Below are 17,803 nucleotides of genomic sequence, written 5' to 3'. Positions count from 1 at the left end.
ATTCCGGGAGCGACAAGAACCTCTGCGACATCAAAACCGCTCTAAGCGCCTCTTCGTTGCCTGGTGTACTGCGCAGGCGCTGCCCCGGGCTTCCACGCTCTAGACTGGGCCACTAGTGGTCGAATCCACATGCAGGATACGGCGAATCCCCATTCCTCCCGAAGATGGGCCAAACCAGCCGTGGCCAATCAGAAAGCTTCTTTCATCACTGCTCTGGCTACAAGATGTTGAAGCTTATTTCCCTGAACTTTCCGGCAGTGCGGAGGAATAAGATGTGGAAATGATTGACATTTCCTACAACCATTAGCCAAGCGATATAAGCTTGAAGAGCAGACATTACTACGAATTGTCTTACAAGAAAGGTCTGTTAGCCCCGCCTCCCCTTCCACTGGTCCCCAATCGCTTTGGGAGGGTGCTTGTGGTGGCAGCCAATCGAAGCTCAGCGGGAAGGCCGAGGAGGCGGGACCGGCGGGTGGGCACGATTGCTTCGCTAGTTCGTCCGCGCTGTGCTTGGGGCGCGGGGTTGCGGGGGTCACTCTTCCTGATGACCCCCACTGGCAGGGACTGGGGGGGGAACGAGAGCTGCGAGCCGCGACACCTCGCTGGCACCTTCCAGGCTGCCAACTGAGGCCTTGAGCTGGGCTCCATCTGACGTTCCACTGCGTTCTCAGCCAACCCTAGCGCCCATAGCCTCCCCCTGTCCTGCTCAAAGGGTCCAGGTCCATCTGTCCCCGTCCCCACCGCGGCCACAGGCCCCACCGCCTCTAGCCGCCGCTGTGGTCCGTGGAGGTGGTTGGTTACCATGGTGAAGCTGGCAGCCAAATGCATTCTGGCAGGTGAGTCTGAAATTTACAGTGTCCCGAGTCCAGAGATTCATAAATTATCGAGAGATTGCGTTCACGTAAATTGTCTCTCTTCTCCCTTCCTTTTCCCCAAAAGCGCGTTAATGCAATTGCTAATAGTGTAGACGCCCTTAGATGTGAAAGAACTGTCTTAAAGAGCGCATTGGTAGATCCGGCTGATTTCCCCGGCTCCCTGTGGGACTCTGAGACCGCCTTCAACAGTTTGAGCTGTGCTCAGGAGGTGCACCCTCCCCAAACTCCTGTACTCAGGAGGTTCAAGCTAAGCACAGCCAAGGTGCTTCCGCCAAACTTCGGTGACTACGGTAATCTTTTCTTAGGGCATTTTTCCTGACCCCTCCCCCTCATAACAGGGATTAGAGACAGTACCCTTGACCAGAGTTTACAAAAAGCGCATGTGTTGTCTTTGAAGCCCACCGCTCAGGGGGACATGAGTGTCATATCCCCCAAAGTCAGGAATTTGTTTTGTTAACTGATGCATGCCAAGCACCCCAACGATATCTGGAAGCTATTAGGTCCTCAGTAAATATTTGCAGCATGGATGAATACCTGGCATTCACTGTGGTGGCGCTCTCTTTGTACCAGCTGCCCGTTTAGGACAACATTTGCCTGGATTATAGACCTGGGACCACAGGACACACACGTACTTTGCTGAGCCCTTACTGCCTGCTGGGCGCGGGTATTCCACTTCGCCCTCACAGTAAAGTCAAGTCTCTTGGCCAAGGTCACCCCGAGGGATGGAAGGGCATAGGCAGGATTTCAACCCCCAGACGTGCCCAACTCCACAGTTCTTCTCCCATGTTACTCCTGAAACCTGCCACCTCTCCAGGGCTCCCTGACCAACTCAGGAAAGAAGCAGTGAGAAAGCATAAAGGGCAAGAAGAGATTCTTCTTTTTTGATTCATCTCTTCCAGACTGAGATAGATGATCTTTTTAATGACTTTTCTCATTTGGAAATAAAAGGGTCACACAGANTGCCTGCTGGGCCCGGGTATTCCACTTCGCCCTCACAGTAGCACCCTGGGGTGGGTGCTGTGTTCTTCTGATCTTACTAAAAAGTCAAGTCTCTTGGCCAAGGTCACCCCGAGGGATGGAAGGGCATAGGCAGGATTTCAACCCCCAGACCTGCCCAACTCCACAGTTCTTCTCCCATGTTACTCCTGAAACCTGCCACCTCTCCAGGGCTCCCTGACCAACTCAGGAAAGAAGCAGTGAGAAAGCATAAAGGGCAAGAAGAGATTCTTCTTTTTTGATTCATCTCTTCCAGACTGAGATAGATGATCTTTTTAATGACTTTTCTCATTTGGAAATAAAAGGGTCACACAGAAAGATGACTGACAACAGTAACTCAAATCATCCTGGAGCCAAAGAAATGATTGGTCCCCAAGAGAGGTCTCCGGTTTCCGGAGCACCAGGGGAGGCAGTGTTGTGCAACAAAAGTAACTCCGCTGGTCTCTCCTTGGCTCTGTCCCCTGGACACTTCTCTGAGCCTCAGTTTTCTCATGAATAAGGTGGGGAGGTTTTTATTTTCCAAAGTTACATTTTTTTCAAAATGGGCTTTTCTCTTCCACCATTTGTTCTCTATTTCTTTTTTCAATTCACCTTCCATCATGGAGCTAACTTCTGAACACTTCCCATGGGCTGGCACTGTGCAGACCCTCACTGCAGTCGTCCCAGAGTTCTGGCACAGCTCTGGGGCCAGCAGCATTGCCATCGTCACTTACAAGTGGCACAGCTGAGGCCCAGTGGAGTCAGGACACTTGCCCTGGGCCACACAGCTGGATGTGGAAGAGCTGGGATCTAGACCCGGGTGATCTGACTTGTAGAGCTTTGTCCTTGGCCCCATGCTGTCCTGTCCCCAAGCCTCCATTCTGGACTCTGCCCTTCTTTGCCCCTCCCTCAGGTACTGTTTCACTTGATTGCAGCCGCTGCCTGAGTGAGTGCCCAACCCCAGCCTAGCCCTCTCCCTGCAGCCTCCTTTTGAAGCCTCAGGGTATCTCCTCTTGGAAGTTTCCAGGGACCAGAGCATGGGGAATCAGCTCCCTCCGCACCGCCCCACCTCACACATACCCCTCTCTGGGTTTGGTTTCCTTTCCCCTCACAGGCCTGCTGTTTCAATTGAGTTAAGCTACCTTTTTGCTCTCATATAACTAGTCATTAAAGGACCTGATGTTCGATGCAACTTATTTATTTACCAGGTATTTATTGAGCACCTACTAAGTGTGAGTCACCGTGTGAGGTATGCTGGGAATAGAGGGATGAGTCAGCCAGCCAGCCCCTACATGCAAGGAAGTGCTGAGATGCAGAGTAACTTACGGTGTGGCAAGCAGATTGCAGCGCCCTCTGTGTGCAGGCTCCAGAGAAGTACCTCAGGGCGCAGCTGCTGATTGTGCCGGCTCAGATCCGGAGACAGAACCGCCCTTGACATTTCCCTGCGTGTTACTTAAAGATCACCTAACTGTGACTTACCATCCATTGGGCGCTGTACCGTTGAACTCATTAAATCCTTAAAAATTCCATGAAATAGCTACTGTTATCCCCATTTTGCAGATGGGACAATAGAGACCTGGAGAGGTCGTTGACCCAAGGTTGCATGGCTTGTAAGTGATGGAGCTAGAGCTGGTGTCCTGAGCACTGTGGTTACCGCCTCTCAGTCTACGTGGGGTGCTGGTTGTGTCTCCCTGGGAGGCTGTTGTGACATCAGGTCTTGTTGAGCCACAGGAGCCACACAGGGAGACAGAGGAGGGAGAGATGACCTTCAGAGGCTGTGCGGGATTTGGACTTGGCCTGGGGAGACCTGAGAGGAGGAGTGTTCAGAGATCAAGAGCATAGATATACAGATACTGAAGGATAACATCGTATACCTGAAATGTACAGGGTCTGGCACAGATAACGCCCCTCTTTATTACAAAACCTTTTATTACAAAATCATAAGCGTGTAGTTCTATAACATAACAATATCACAGTCAAGGACAGTATAGGAAATTTTAGGTGAAATGTTCCAATTAAAACTATAAATTATTATACCCATATTATTACCCTACCAACCACACTCAAGCAGACGGTACTTCTGCTGGACCCTGTATATAATGATATTAACCACTGTTACCTCAATAAAAAAAGAAAAATATGTATTTGTTACTGCAGGTACCCACACACAGACAGTAGGGGTGTGGGGCGGAGATGTTATGTGAGGGATGGTCGGAGAGCTGGTTGGAAGGAGGGGTAGGGACGCCTGGGGAGCAGGTGGACAGCAGGAGGAGTCCTTGGTGGGCTCCACGGGAGAGTGACAGGACCCAGGGCTGTGTTCTGAAGGGCCATCTGTGAAGCTGAGCTCAGGTGGGTCAGAATGGGGAGAATACGAAAAGGAGAGGGCCAGTTGGGAAGTGTTCTCAGGCAAGACCCAGTCAAGAAAACAGAAAATACACTAGACATTTCGGCAGAGAAAGTTTAGTATACGGAATTGGTCCGACGGGTGTTGGAGGCTGAAAGGGTGGGAGGAAGGCTGAGGACACAGAGCCGGTAGGTAGAGGCATGGTTGCTGGAAGCTTGAAAAGAAGGGCCCCTCGGAGCAGGGCCCGGACCTCTGAGGAGGCTGCCCAGCTCAGGCGGTGCCTCCCATGCCACAGATCACAGTCAGCCCTGAGCTGAGGGCAAGGTGCAGCCGGAGGGCCTGCGCCTTGAGGCCACTTTGGCACCGGAGTGGGGGGGAAATCGGGGGGCCAAGCAAAGAGCAGCCAGCTGCACTAGGTGTTTCGGAGGTGAGGGTTTAGTGTGGGACGGTAACCCAACACGGGGGACTGGAGAGATGAAAGGGGACAGCATGGAGCCTCGCCCCAGGGCTCGGGGCTTAGGGGCTGCCACAGAAGCCCAGGTATGAGGTAACCAGGGCAGCGTGGGCAGTGACACCAAGGTCTGGTGGGCGTCAGGAAGGACGAGGAGACCGACTGAGCCTGGGAGGAAGGAGGAGAGTCAGAGGTGCCTGGGTGGAGTCGAAGGACAGTGAGAATGGATGGGGACGCCATGAATGGAGCAGACTGGTGGGGGCGAGGCTGCGCAGGACCCTGAGCCTGGCTGCAGACACCAATGGGGGAAGGCCTGCCATTCCACGGTGGCAGTCAAGGTAGCGAGTAAAGGGGACAGCGTAGATGGGAGCAGAGGGCCCAGGATAGACCCGCCAAGGTGCCTGTGTTTAGAAGGCAGGAGTAGGCAGAGAGGCAGGAGGGCTCAGGAAAGAGGAGACTGCTTCCGGCTGACTCATCCTCCCAGCCAGCAAGGAGCAAGAGGACTGAGAAAAGGCTACTGGACTTGGCGATTCTTGAGATCACCCTTGCATGGTGCCTTCTTAGATGTCACCCTCTGTCAAGCAATGCCCCTCCCCGCCGTCACCCCCAGGCTCAGCCTCGCCACTGGGACGTCTGCCCACTGATGAAATGACGCATCCATTCTTTCCCCGATGCGCCCTCCGACGCTTGGGTTCTCAGCTTGTGCTGTTTGAATTTGCACTTGTCATCTTGTTGCTCTGCAAATGTGTTTATCAGTTCTCTCCCCTCCCTGTGCTCGGCTCCCTCCCCAGCCGACACAGGAGGCTTTCCACGAGAGTGGGTGACTGAGACTGGCAGTCGGAAGAAAGATTTATGAAATTAGCCAGAGCAAATCTGTGGGGAATTTCACAAGCAGGAAGAGCCAATTTCCAACTGGATTTGGGAGCCAAATGGGAGTGGGGAGGGTGGGAGCTGTCATAAGGCAAGGAGAGTGATGTACGCACTGTGCTCGGAGATGGGGAGCACCCAGTGACACCCAGGCCTATGGCTGCCCCCAGTGTCACGGAGGGCTGTGGTGATGAGGGCCTGGAGGGACAGTGTTAAAAATAAGTTAGAAGGGTCCCTGAGCTTGAGGAAAGAAGCGGGGTCTGGCTGAGAGAGCGTGACATTGGAATCCTGGGGAGATCGTCATCTGTCAAGTGAAGTTAAGGATGGTCCAGGGGTGCGGGAGCGGGGGCTGGTGTTGAATGAGATTGTATGAATGAGTTCGGGAGGCAGGCCCCCACCTGGGTTAGTTCCCTTGTAAGATGTGGTGGTAATATTAGAAAAGCAAGACCTGAATAGCTGGTTTAAACCCAGAGGAATTAACATGAAATGAAATGCCACAAGCAAGTCAGATCATTGTCTCACAAGGGAAGATTACAAGTGAGAAGAGTCAAAACCAAAAAGTGAACCGAGCGGGAGGCTATCGAGCAATCAGGTAGAGAAGTGTTGTGGCTGACTGTAAACTGGGAAGCAAAGTGAAGGGATCGCACGAAGGGTGCGAGTCAGGGGCCGCGGGGAGAGAGCGGGAAACACGTGTGCTGTTTGGTGCTGATGGTGGAGAGTCTTGTAAGGCTCGAGGTGGAGAAGGTCTTGCAAATAGAAACAGCATAACATCAAAGGAGGCTGAGCAGGGCCATCAGTGGGGATGTGGGAAGGACACAGGGCAAAGAAGGGTGAGCACTGAGAGCCACCAGCAGCCTTGGGGACAGAGGAGGCACTCCAGATTAAACTGCTACCAGCAGTCCTGTGAGAGGTCCAGACCTTAGGCTGGAACTGGGGCGTAAACCTTCAGTTTTGAGGCACCAGTTTACGGGGCTCTCGACTAAGGAAGGAACGCCGCGGAGAGAAACCCATGAGGTGGGAGGTGAGCCTGGAGAAGAGTTGCTGCTGCAGACAGACTTGGCCCTTTGGCCCTGGACAGATGGACACCAGTGGTCACAGGGGCACACCCTGTGGAGGGTGGTATGTCACATGGAAGTGGATTTCAGGATGGCAAGTGTGGCCTTTTGTTTCCCGAGAATGCAGAGCCCTTCCCAACTCCCACGCCCATCAGAGAGAACAGTGTGCAGGGTCCTGACCAGGGAAGCTCTAGCCTGGATTGGTCCGGACGGTCAGCTGAGCCCATCAGTCAGTCCGGCCACACCTCTTTACCTCCAGGACTTCAAAGTAAACTTTGGTTTGAGAGGGACAGGTTTTCCCACAGGGGATGTTTCGGGGAAGAGTGGCGGTTCTGTTGCCAGTGCTCTAAGCCCTCCGGCTCTGTTACCCTCTGGGCCCGCTCTTTTGGATGAAAGGACTGGCCTTAAAGAAATGCAGCCCTGGCCATCGGGGGATTTGAAGGTTGGTCTCGGGCACCCACTGCCCTGCCAGCGACCCCCCAGCAACTTCCTGTGAGAATCAACTCATTTTCCCCGAGAGCTCCCTGAAGTTCGTGGTTCCTAGACTAGCGTTCTAGAGTGGGAAGTGCTCAAGTCGGTTGAGGACAGAAGTGATGTTTGTCTGCCACTCTGTCCCCCCAGGAGACCCGGCGGTGGGCAAGACCGCCCTGGCACAGACATTTCGCAGTGACGGAGCCCATTTCCAGAAGAACTACACCCTGGTGAGCCAGGGGAGGGGGGACCGAGGGCCTGGCAGAGGCGCGCAGTGCGGTGCCTGCACGAGTTCTCAAATGGCCCTAAGAAGCCTCGAGACTTCTGCCCAGAGGCTGCCAGGATGACCCCGTGGGAAGTGTTTTCCCACGAGCCTTGGGGCAGACCCACCAGGAGCGCAGCTCGCTCCTGGGCAGGGAGCTGGGCGAGACCAGCTGGTCCGCTCTGACTTCCGCACGGAAAGTGAGTCCAGGACATGAACACCTGTACTGGGACATGTCTCCTGGGTGCGGTGCCTGTCGTGTCCTCCTGCATGACACCCCGTGGGGCCCTCTGACACGCACCGTGTTGGTTTTCCTCGGCAGACCACAGGGGTGGATTTGGTGGTGAAGACGGTGCCAGTTCCTGACACGGGGGACAGTGTGGTAAGTGGTGCCCTTGCCCCAAGGGAACTCAGTGCCACTGCAGCTGGGCCCAGGGTCCCCGAGTCACCGTTGCCCTCCCTGTAGGAAATGCGGTGCCAGGACTTGGCCTGGGCTTGTCTGAGGGTTGGGAACAGAGTTGTGGGGCGGCTAGGGAAGAGGCGTCCTAGGGCAGGTGGACAGAGGAAGTGAGGCCCGGACGGGGGCTTTGCCCTCACAGAACTCGCCCATCACTTTCTTACCCCAGCTCCCTTGCTGGGAGCCCACAACTCCTGCCGTTGAATTGCAAGGGGCTGTCTGCATGTGCTTTCCTGGGGAGAAGGGGTAGGAGTCACCAGACTGTTAAAGAGGTCCGTGATGCAAGAAGAAGGGACAAGATGGTGCCCGGGTAACCTGCGTGTGACTTGGGTCAGGGCGCCAAGGTTCAGACAGTGTGGGCCAGGGTTGGCAGCCAGCCAGGAATGTCCAGCGCTTGGAGGGAAGTTGGGGGAGACCCCCTAGGTGACAGCCCTGGGGATGGGCTCTGCCACAGGCCCAGTGAGGCTTGGACTGGGCGTGGGGGGGGGGTCACCCTGTGTCCTCTGTCAGAATAGCACCATAGCCGTCCAGGATGGTGACAGACTGTCCTACTTTACACTCCTTCCCAGGCCTTCTCAGTGACCTCCTTTGAAAGAATGGTTTTAAGATTTGAAAATCAATTTGGTTAACAAAGTGCAGAATGGCCTTTGGAAACCAGAGCACTTGTCAGCCTGTTTGGCATTCTGTTCTGCCAGGTGGGAAGTCAGCTTGTTCCTAGTATTTTTGCTCTTGAGGTTAGGGAAGGTGAGCGCTGCGCAGAGAGTGCTGGGAGGCGTGGGCAGCCGTCGTGCTGCCCCCCAGCCTTCCGGAGGCCGCTCCGCTCCCCACCTTGTACCTTGTGCCCCGGGGAGAAGATGCAGCCTCCAGGCCACCAGTGGTCCGTGCCCCTGCCCCCCAGGTGGATGGACATTCTTAGGTCACGCCTTTCTGATTCCAGGAGCTCTTCATTTTTGACTCTGCCGGCAAGGAGCTGTTTTCTGAGATGCTGGATAAGTTGGCAAGTAGCGTGTTGCTTCATTTCCTAACCTCCACCACCACCTCCCACCGGAAGGCTTGCCCCCTCACCACGCCCCCACGGAGACTTCACCGCCCTCTGGCTGCTGAGAGAGGCCAGCGTGGCAAAGTTCTGGGGCGGGGGGGTGCCCCTCCCAGCCTTGGGACTGGTGGCCCCTTGGCCAGTCGGAGTGGCTCGGGCATGAGATTCCCCCACCCCAGCCCCCAGCTCTGAATGGCTGGGTCCCACATGTGCCAGAGGTGGGTGGCGCAGTTCTCGTAGCTGCCCTTCCTGGGGCCCCCCTTCTCTTGAATACCCCTTCCCGATGGTACCCTTTCAGCCCTCCTCCTCCACCCCGCACAACAGGGGCTAGCATTTCCACGCCCCCCTCAGGGGGTGAGGCACCCCAGAGGCCCCTTGGTGAGGCAAGCCTTCCTGGGCCACTCCCTGGTCCCATGGGTCTGGCTCTGGGTTGTGCACCTGCTGCCCAGGGCTTGTCACTCCCATCCAGCCAGCCACCCTCTCAGGCTCCTGCCTGCCATGCCCTCCCAGGTAACAGTTGCACTAATCTGGGCCAGTGAGCTAATTAGAAGGGTTGCACTCTCCAGAGCCCTCCCCTGCCTTTCCAAGAACAGCTACGTTTTAATGGAAACTGTCTTCTGCCCCCTTTTTTGTTATTGTTGTCTAAGAGATACAGATCTGATGGTGATAAGTTCACATTCACCCCATGCCCACCTACTATGTGTACAGTCTGGTGCTGGGTGCTGCCCTGCCCGGCAGGGGGTCAGGGCAACGTTCAGCTCACACTCTGACTCCAGGCTCCCTCCTCCAGCTCCAGCTCCTGCTCCAGCTTGACCCTAGGACTCACCTGGTTCCCCCACTGAGGCTGGAGGAAGAAGGCGTCTCCTGCAGGCACATGGGGGGGGGGAGTTCTGAGATGGTCTGCAGAGTGAGGGTGTGGGGACCATCAGTGTAGTCCATGCTCCCCCATCCTGGAGGCCTCCGGGAGCCAGGGTGGCCTTGGGGGCAGCGAGGTGAGCCTTCCAGAGTGACCCTGGGCTCCTTCCAAGGACAACCGGAGAGAAGGGGTTCCTCCTCACACCCTGGGAGGTAACAACACCCCAGAAGTAACCCAGACTCTCACTGTGCAGGGTCAGGGTCTGCAGGGTCAGGGTCTGCAGGGACCAGGGCTGGCCACAGGTCCTGTGCAGGCCAGCCTGAGCAGGGCTGCCCTGTCCGGTGGTCTGGTTTGGGTCAGGGCCGAGGCACTGCAGGAGAGGCAGAAAGTGCCTCCTTTGCACTGTGAAAAGCCGGCCCTTATCGCGGAGATGCGAGCACACAAGCATCCAGGTGACTGGCCGAGGGAAGCAAGGGTGCTGCCCTGGGCCCACAGAGCAGGAAGGTGTACCAGCTCGCACCGTAGCGGGCTGTCACTGAGAAGGAGTGCAAGGACTGGCTGCTGAGGCCGTGGCAGGGAGAGAGAAGCGGCAGCCCTACCCTGAGGCCAGCCGGCAAAGCTGGGGGGTCTCACGCCCATGCCAGAGAGCCACCCAGAGAGCCTGGTACAGATGTGAGCTCATTGTACCTCTACAGCTTTTCGTTTCCCTTCGTCCACATGTCCCTCCCAAAAAACTGGCCCAATTCTCTCCCATCCTAGAAGTCACGCTCACTGTTCCTGACGCGCTCATCCTGTTCCTCTTGCACAGTGGGAGAGTCCCAATGTCCTGTGTCTCGTCTATGATGTGACCAACGAGCAGTCCTTCAGCAGCTGCAGCAAGTGGCTGGAGAAGGTGCAGCTACAGGTCCCAGGCGCCTTCCTCCCAGGTAGGAGCCATGGGCACCCCGGTTTGCCAGCAGCACCTCTGTTGTTCAAGTTGAAGAGCACAAGGTCATTGCACAGCTGGCCGTGGGTGCAGAAAGGGGTGCCCTGGGCTTTGAGTGCGATGGTCTGGCCCGTACACAGAAACCTCAGTGAGTAACCACACTCCTCTGAGTCTGTCAAATGGGCACGAGGACGCCCACCTTGCAGGGTGTGGGGGGGCTCAGGCAACAAGGGGAGGGGCTGTGGTGGGGACCGGAGTTGGTATTTCTGGGAAGCTAACCCAGACAAATGCCTCGCTTTCTCCTGTGCAGGGGGCACAAGTAAACAGGCAAGTGCTGTTGTCACTTCCGAATGCTTTAAATCCATTTATTTTTCATCCTTCTGTGAGATCAACCAATTCTCCTCATTACAGACCAGAAAGAGGAGACGGGCTCAAAAATGAGCTGCTGTTCATGCAGCTGGGGACACAACGAAATTGCCTCTGGATCCCTGACTCTGAGCCTGGTCCTGAGATTAGTATTAATGACCGTTTTTAAAGTTCACTCCATGCGCTAGGAGTTTACCGCAAATGCTCGCAGAGTCGGCCCTCCCCTTCAGGGCACCTGCAGCCTCAAGGCGACAGAGGAGACACATAGGGAGTCCAGAAAAAGGGCCGAGCAGAAGCTGGTGTGAAAAGCAAAGCCTGCTCTGCTGTGGCCCTTGGGGGGTCAACACGTCACTGTCCCCATCTTGCTCATTGCCTTGAACCAGGTGCCCTGAGACACGACCTTTTATGCCCCTCAGAATCAGCCCGCTTGCCCCCGTTTCGTCCCCGCTGGCCACCCAGACTGCCAACTCAGTGAGGTGCTATGGTTGTTTCTTCCGAGCAGGTGTGCTAGTGGGCAACAAGACGGACCTGGCCAGCAGACGGGCGGTGCAGTCTGCGCAGGCCCGTGCCTGGGCGCTGGGCCAAGGCCTGGAGTGTTTTGAAACATCAGTGGTAAGTGTCTCCGCTGGCTCCGTAGCCCAGGCTGGAGCGGGCCTCTGCGGGGAGCGGTTCCTCACATGACGTCATGTGCTTTGATCGAGCCGTTACCCCGCCACTCACAGAGTTGATTTGGAACTGAGGTTTGCACCCTCAGCCCAAGATCTGTTCTCGTGACAGCAAGAGTCATGCACGCATTTCAGTGAAGCAGGTCAGCCGGCCAGCCCCGGGAAGGGTTGTGTCTCAGCCAGGGAGAAACACAGAAGGTTGTGTTCAGTGGCGGTGACACTTGACTTTGCATGTGGGTTAGGTGTTGCTGGAGCATTATGTCATAGACGCTCATGTTCAGTCCCGTGGGCAGGAGCTGGTCCCCCACATCCCACTTCCACATTGAGGAGGTGAAGTGACTGGCCCAAGGTCACACGACTAGTGGAGGGTTGAGCGAGGAGTAGGGTCTGACCCCCCTCAGTGTGCCTTGTCCCACCTCACTGCAGCCGCGGGGTGACTGCGGGCCACAAGCCATGTCCCAGCAGAGTCAGCAGGAGCCCTCGCTGAGTGGACCAGCCCGGGCGAATTGCTGCCGGTGCCCTCAGCACACACATGTGACGGTTTTAGCCATCTGGTGCCGGTGAAACCCTTTTCTGTGTGGGGGATTTTGAGGTCCCAGCCTCCCTGCCACCTGGGTGCAGGTGTGTGACCCAGGCTGTACCCGTCAGACATGCTTGTGTGACCGTTTCCCGTGGAGGGGAGGGAAGTGAAGGCCGGTCCCTCAGGAGCAGCCCAGAGACGTCCACTCCTGAGTCGAGGGGCCCAGGTGCTGGCCATGGCGCCCCCGGCCCAGGCTGCTGGGGAGACTCACAGGCCTGGCCCATCCGTGGTTGTAACAGGACCTCGCTCCTGGCCGTGCGGCCTCCGGACCTGAGTCTTTGCCCCTCCGGAAGAGCCGGCGGGCTAACTGGTAGCCTGGAGGTGGTCTTCCACTCGAAATCGACTTTGGCTACGGGAGGTTAATTAAGCCCAACACCCCCGTTGTTGCCCCTGTAGAACTTGGCAGACAAACCCTGCTGTCCAGTTGCTGCGTGGATATGAACATTCGGGTCCCCCCAGAAGGCGTGCCCCCTTCAGGAAAGTGCAGCGAGGAAAGGCAGGCACTCTGAGCCCTGGCTGTGAGAGGCAGGACTAGCTGGGGGTCCTGTGTGTGTTATCAACCTGTGGGGCCCTGGGCTCCTCACCTGTAAAGTGGGAATAGTAAGCCATGCCCCTCACTGAGCAACAGACATGAAAATNCAGGAGCCCTCGCTGAGTGGACCAGCCCAGGCGAATTGCTGCCGGTGCCCTCAGCACACACATGTGACGATTTTAGCCATCTGGTGCCGGTGAAACCCTTTTCTGTGTTGGGGATTTTGAGGTCCCAGCCTCCCTTCCACCTGGGTGCAGGTGTGTGACCCAGGCTGTACCCGTCAGACATGCTTGTGTGACCATTTCCCGTGGAGGGGAGGGAAGTGAAGGCCGGTCCCTCAGGAGCAGCCCAGAGACGTCCACTCCTGAGTCGAGGGGCCCAGGTGCTGGCCGTGGTGCCCCCGGCCCGGGCTGCTGGGGAGACTCGCAGGCCTGGCCCATCCGTGGTTGTAACAGGACCTCGCTCCTGGCCATGCGGCCTCCGGACCTGAGTCTTTGCCCCTCCCGAAGAGCCGGCGGGCTAACTGGTAGCCTGGAGGTGGTCTTCCACTCGAAATCGACTTTGGCTACGGGAGGTTAATTAAGCCCAACACCCCCGTTGTTGCTCCTGTAGAACTTGGCAGACAAACCCTGCTGTCCAGTTGCTGCGTGGATATGAACATTCGGGTCCCCCCAGAAGGCGTGCCCCCTTCAGGAAAGTGCAGCGAGGAAAGGCAGGCACTCTGAGCCCTGGCTGTGAGAGGCAGGACTAGCTGGGGGTCCTGTGTGTGTTATCAACCTGTGGGGCCCTGGGCTCCTCACCTGTAAAGTGGGAATAGTAAGCCATGCCCCTCACTGAGCAGCAGACATGAAAATTAAGTCATGGTGACTGTGAAAACAGCACAAAGTCTGGTGCACAGTAAGCACTCAATGGACGTCAACTTTTAAAAGTATATTTACCCCTAGCAATCTTATTTATACTCTTACCATTTACTAAATCCTGGAACCCGCAGATTGTTCGAAGACAAAATCACTCTTGCCTCTGGCCCAATGAGCACAGATGCTGATTCATGACGGTGATTCAAATGATCGAGCTTTTGCTGCGTAGAGCATCTTCACGCAGCGCACCTTTGAGCGAAGCAGTAAGCCGCGCTGCCCACAGCAAACGATGTTTTAGGGTTCCCCCTCCAGCCTTCACATTTGCACAGCTGCCTCCTCACCCCAATATCCCATACACCCCGGAACTCTTGGTGGAACCCAAAATTGACACCTACCCCAACTCATCGGTCAGCAGAGGCTCCTGGGCGGCGGGCGATAAACTCGGTTCACTTGTGTGTGGTGCGCCGTTGCCCCGGGTGCGTGAACTGTACCCGAGGAGGCTGCAGTGAGGCACTTGGTAGTAACCGTGCAAGGAACCAGTCCCCCTGAGGCCGCTCGGTTAAGAAAGGCTGTAATTAAAAAGGTGACATAACGAGACGCTGCTCGACGCACGGCTGAGCGTTGACGCCATGCCCTCCTCCTCTCTCCCCACGGGCAGTGCCTGCGTGGCCCCCTGCCTGGGTGTTTTTCATTTCCATTCCATCCCCAGAAATTACTCATCTTAAAACTGGAAGTCTGTACTTTCTGACCCCCTGCACCCACCCCACCCACCCCCCACCCACTGCCCCGCAGCCACCAGTGTGCTCTGTGTTCCTAGGGGGTGTGTTTTTACATTCCACACACGGGAGATCACACAGTATTTGTCTTGCTCTGACTTCACCCAGCACAACACTGTTTTCCACGGCGGCTACACCAGTTTGCGTCTGCCGGCAGGGCACGAGGGTTCCCGTTTCTCCACATCCTCGCCAGCACTGGTGTATCTTGTCTTTTCATAAGCAGTTTTAACAGCCGTGAGGTGCCATCTCATTGTGGGTTCGATTTGCATTTCCCTGATGGTTAGTGATCCTGAGCGCCTTTTTGTGAGCCTGTTGGCCATTTGAATATTTTCTTTGAAAAAAAAAAATGTCTCCTCGGGTCCTTTGCCCACTTTGTACCAGATCAGTTGTGTTCTTGCTATTGAGATGCCTGAGTTGTACATTTTGGATACTGACCCCTTATCACATCTGCGGTTTGCAGATGTTTCCCCCCCATTCCGTAGGTTCCCTTTCACTTGGTCGGTCATCTCTTTTGCCATGCGAAGCTTTTGAGCTTGATGTGGTCCTGCTTGGTTTCTGCTGTTGTTGCCTGTGCTTTTGGTGTCAGAGCCATAAAGTCATTGCCAAGATCAACGTCAAGCAGCTTTTTTCCCCAATGTTTTTCTTCTGGGAGTTCTGTGGTTTCAGGTCTTCAGTTCAAGCCTTTACTCCATTTTAATTTTTGTAAGTGGTGTAAAACAGGGTCCAGTTTTACTATTTGACATTGGCATTGCCCAGGAGTTCATACTCTGCCCGACACAACATGCCTGGCAGGTGTGAGCAGTTACTTCTCTGATGTCCGCCTGGAGAGTGACAGCTTTGTTGTCCTCGGCAGTCATGGGTGAGGTGCCCTGCTCCTTGGGCTGCATACTCCCCACCCCACCCCCGCCCCCAATCTTTCCGATCGCTCTCAGCACTTACCGCCATCTCCGTCCCCCTCAGCCAGCTCTTTCCTGCGCCCTGGGATTTCCCTTGCTAGAAAGTCCAGCTGACTTGCTCCACCAGAACTGGTTGCGTGGTGCATTTCTGTCACTGGCTGGCAGAGTCCAGGGGCCGCTCCTCAAATTGCAGAATTTGAATTCTATGCGGGGTGCCTCACAGACCCGCTGGGCCACTGCCCCGGGGCCCAGCCTGCTGTCTGTGAAACCCTGGGCCTGAGGACTCGGTACCATTTTTTGGTTTGGAAATTCTTCCATACATGGCGAGTTCATCTCTCATCTCTCATTGAGGCTGCACTTTTGCTTGAAACGGGTCCTCGTGAGTTCATAGCCAAGCTGCTGCCTTGGACGTAGTGGGTTCTTTCTTTTGCCAGCTTATTTCTTTAAAAAAAAAATGTGAAATACGTGGACACAGTAAAGCCACGGTGGAAAAATACGGAGGTCCCTCAAAAATTAAAAATAGAACTACTACATGACCCAGCAACCCCATTCCTGGGTCTTGCCTCGAAGGAAAGCACTGTCTGAACAGACGCCTTCACCCTCACGTTCACGGTGGCCGCGATGTGGACACTGGTGCCCGTCAATGGGCGGGTGGGCAGAGACGCTGGGGTTGCTGTAATGGAATATTATCCCTGCACAAAAAGAAAGAAACCCTGACACTTGCAACAACACGGATGGAACTTGAGGGCGTTGGGCTAAGGGCAGTGAGTCAGACAGAGAAGGATAAGTGCCATGTGATCTCGCTAATGTTTGAAATTAAACAAAAGGGCTCATAGACACAGAGAACAGACTGATGGTTGCCCAAGTAGGGGTGGGAGAAATGGGTGAACTAGTTGGGTTTTTGTGGTTTTTAGTTTAAAGACATTGAATTAAAATTTTAATACACGTGTGCACCCAAAGAGTGAAAGCCCCTTGTGCACCTTTAGTCACAGAAATGTTATTTCAGTCATTAAGATGCCCAGTGCTGGGCGGCTGTCAAAATTCCGAACTTGATTTCGAGTTGGCGCCTCCCCGCCAGCCCACCCGGGGAAGCAGGGCCAGGCTGGCCGCTCCTGCATCCCTGCCCCTGGACCTCCCCCAGCTCGGCTCGCAGCCTGCAGCCCACAGGGAAAGGGGAGAGGCGTGAGGGCTGGGTCTCTGCTGGACCTGCTGTGGCCCCTCAGGACTTGCCGGGTGTCTAAGGCTGGCTCCCTGAGCTCTTCAGAGATGCCCCTGCTGCCCCCATCAGCAGGGCACTCCCACCAGCAGTCTCCTTGTGGCAGGGGCTCCTCCCCAGGCCAGGGCACCGCCTCATTCCTCCTGCAGCTGCGGTTCCTGGCCCTCTGTCCTTGCTGGGACCCCGCACCCCCTACAGGCTGTCCCTGCAGAGTCCTGTAAGATCGCTCCAGCCTGGGAGGCCCAGGGCAGGGCAGCTGCAGCCTCGGTGGACAGAGGAGCAATGCTGCCATCCCAGTGAACCCGCTCCCGGCTTGGACACCAGGATAGCCAGCCTTGTTTGCCCCTCAGTTCTTCCCTAAGCCCCCAGCCTTGGGCTTTCTTGTGGAACCTCCCACTGGGCCAGAGGTGAGGGGGCACCCCTCCTGGAGGGAAATGTCACAGCACAACCCTTCCCTCAAGGCGAGGGTGGCCCGTGCCGTCTGGCCCTCCCTCTAGTGTGAGGGTCCTTGCTGTCTGTTACTTTGCTGTGGCCTTTGGAGCCTCCGTCAAAGCTAAGCCGGAGAGAAGTCTTATAACAACCTGCCTCAGACAGAGTAAGAGTGGCTGAAAGGACAGGCTCTGTCAGGACAGATCTCGATTCAAACTCAGCTCCACGATTGACACGTGTGTGGCTTTGGCCAAGTTACTTAATCTCTCCATGTCACAGTTTCCTTCTGATAACACGGCACAATGGCAGCGCCTCCCCAGGTGGTGGACAGGGAAGCCGGGGGAGTGAGTGCGGCCCCTGACATGAGGCAGGGGTGGGTGCGTGCTGGCCCTCTGATGACGCACGTAACACGCGGGCCTCTCCAACCTGTCTCCGCAGAAGGACATGGAGAACTACGAAGCCCCGTTCCAGCATCTGGCCCGGCAGTTCCACCAGCTGTACCAGGAGAAGGTGGAGACCTTCCGCGCGCTCGTGTGAGGGGCTGGGTGCTGCTGGCGCCTGCCAGTGCCCCCCACCTGCCAGTCTCCTTGGAAGCTGAGAGAAGGCGGGCTGCCGAGGCTCTTCCCACCTACTGTGACAGCTTTAAATAAAATAAGAACGTGTACAAGCAGCAGCTCCTTCCGTTCTTGGCCAGGGCAGCCCCGGTTCCACTTTGCGCTTTGCCTGCTGGTCCCTGGGAGCCAGGCTGGGGACCGGGGCAGGCTGCCTCCTGGGGGGACTTCACGGAGCACACACCCCACAGTGGGATGGAATTGCTTACAGTCTGCTGCAGTTGAGATGCTCCGCTTGGAGCTCACCGCAGGGCTCGGGGTGCTGACCGCCCACCCTGTCCTGATTCTCACACACCAGGCT

The 17,803-nt window shown here is 56.1% G+C and overlaps 1 protein-coding gene across 3 annotated transcripts; it reads left to right on the top strand.

Moving 5' to 3' along the window:
- Positions 1 to 446: 446 nt before the first annotated feature.
- Positions 447 to 17,561, top strand: IFT27 (intraflagellar transport 27). 3 transcript variants are annotated; one of them, XM_037068129.1, is made up of 7 exons: positions 453 to 836; positions 7,189 to 7,268; positions 7,623 to 7,682; positions 8,695 to 8,754; positions 10,458 to 10,575; positions 11,443 to 11,552; positions 17,330 to 17,523. In XM_037068129.1, exons 1-7 carry the CDS (start codon positions 803 to 805, stop codon positions 17,426 to 17,428), a joined length of 561 nt encoding a protein of 186 aa, XP_036924024.1. In that variant the 5' UTR covers positions 453 to 802; the 3' UTR covers positions 17,429 to 17,523. The 3 variants fall into 3 exon arrangements, with proteins under 3 accessions (XP_036924023.1, XP_036924025.1, XP_036924024.1); XM_037068128.1 differs by lacking the exon at positions 11,443 to 11,552 and having other exon boundaries at positions 447 to 836; positions 17,330 to 17,561; XM_037068130.1 differs by lacking the exons at positions 8,695 to 8,754; positions 11,443 to 11,552 and having other exon boundaries at positions 447 to 836; positions 17,330 to 17,561.
- Positions 17,562 to 17,803: the final 242 nt, after the last annotated feature.

The sequence above is a fragment of the Sturnira hondurensis genome, unplaced genomic scaffold (genome assembly GCF_014824575.4).
Source record: "Sturnira hondurensis isolate 20B ecotype Veracruz unplaced genomic scaffold, ASM1482457v3 Scaffold0017436, whole genome shotgun sequence".
In the NCBI taxonomy this organism is placed as follows: domain Eukaryota; kingdom Metazoa; phylum Chordata; class Mammalia; order Chiroptera; family Phyllostomidae; genus Sturnira; species Sturnira hondurensis.
This window is presented reverse-complemented; position numbering and strand designations above follow the sequence as displayed.

Excerpts from the sequence above, each read along its gene's own strand:
- IFT27 (XM_037068128.1), top strand. The coding sequence starts at position 803 with ATGGTGAAGCTGGCAGCCAAATGCATTCTGGCAG. Across the intron at positions 837-7,188 it reads AGCCAAATGCATTCTGGCAG|GAGACCCGGCGGTGGGCAAG; the intron begins GTGAGTCTGAAA and ends CTGTCCCCCCAG. Across the intron at positions 8,755-10,457 it reads CTGAGATGCTGGATAAGTTG|TGGGAGAGTCCCAATGTCCT; the intron begins GCAAGTAGCGTG and ends CCTCTTGCACAG.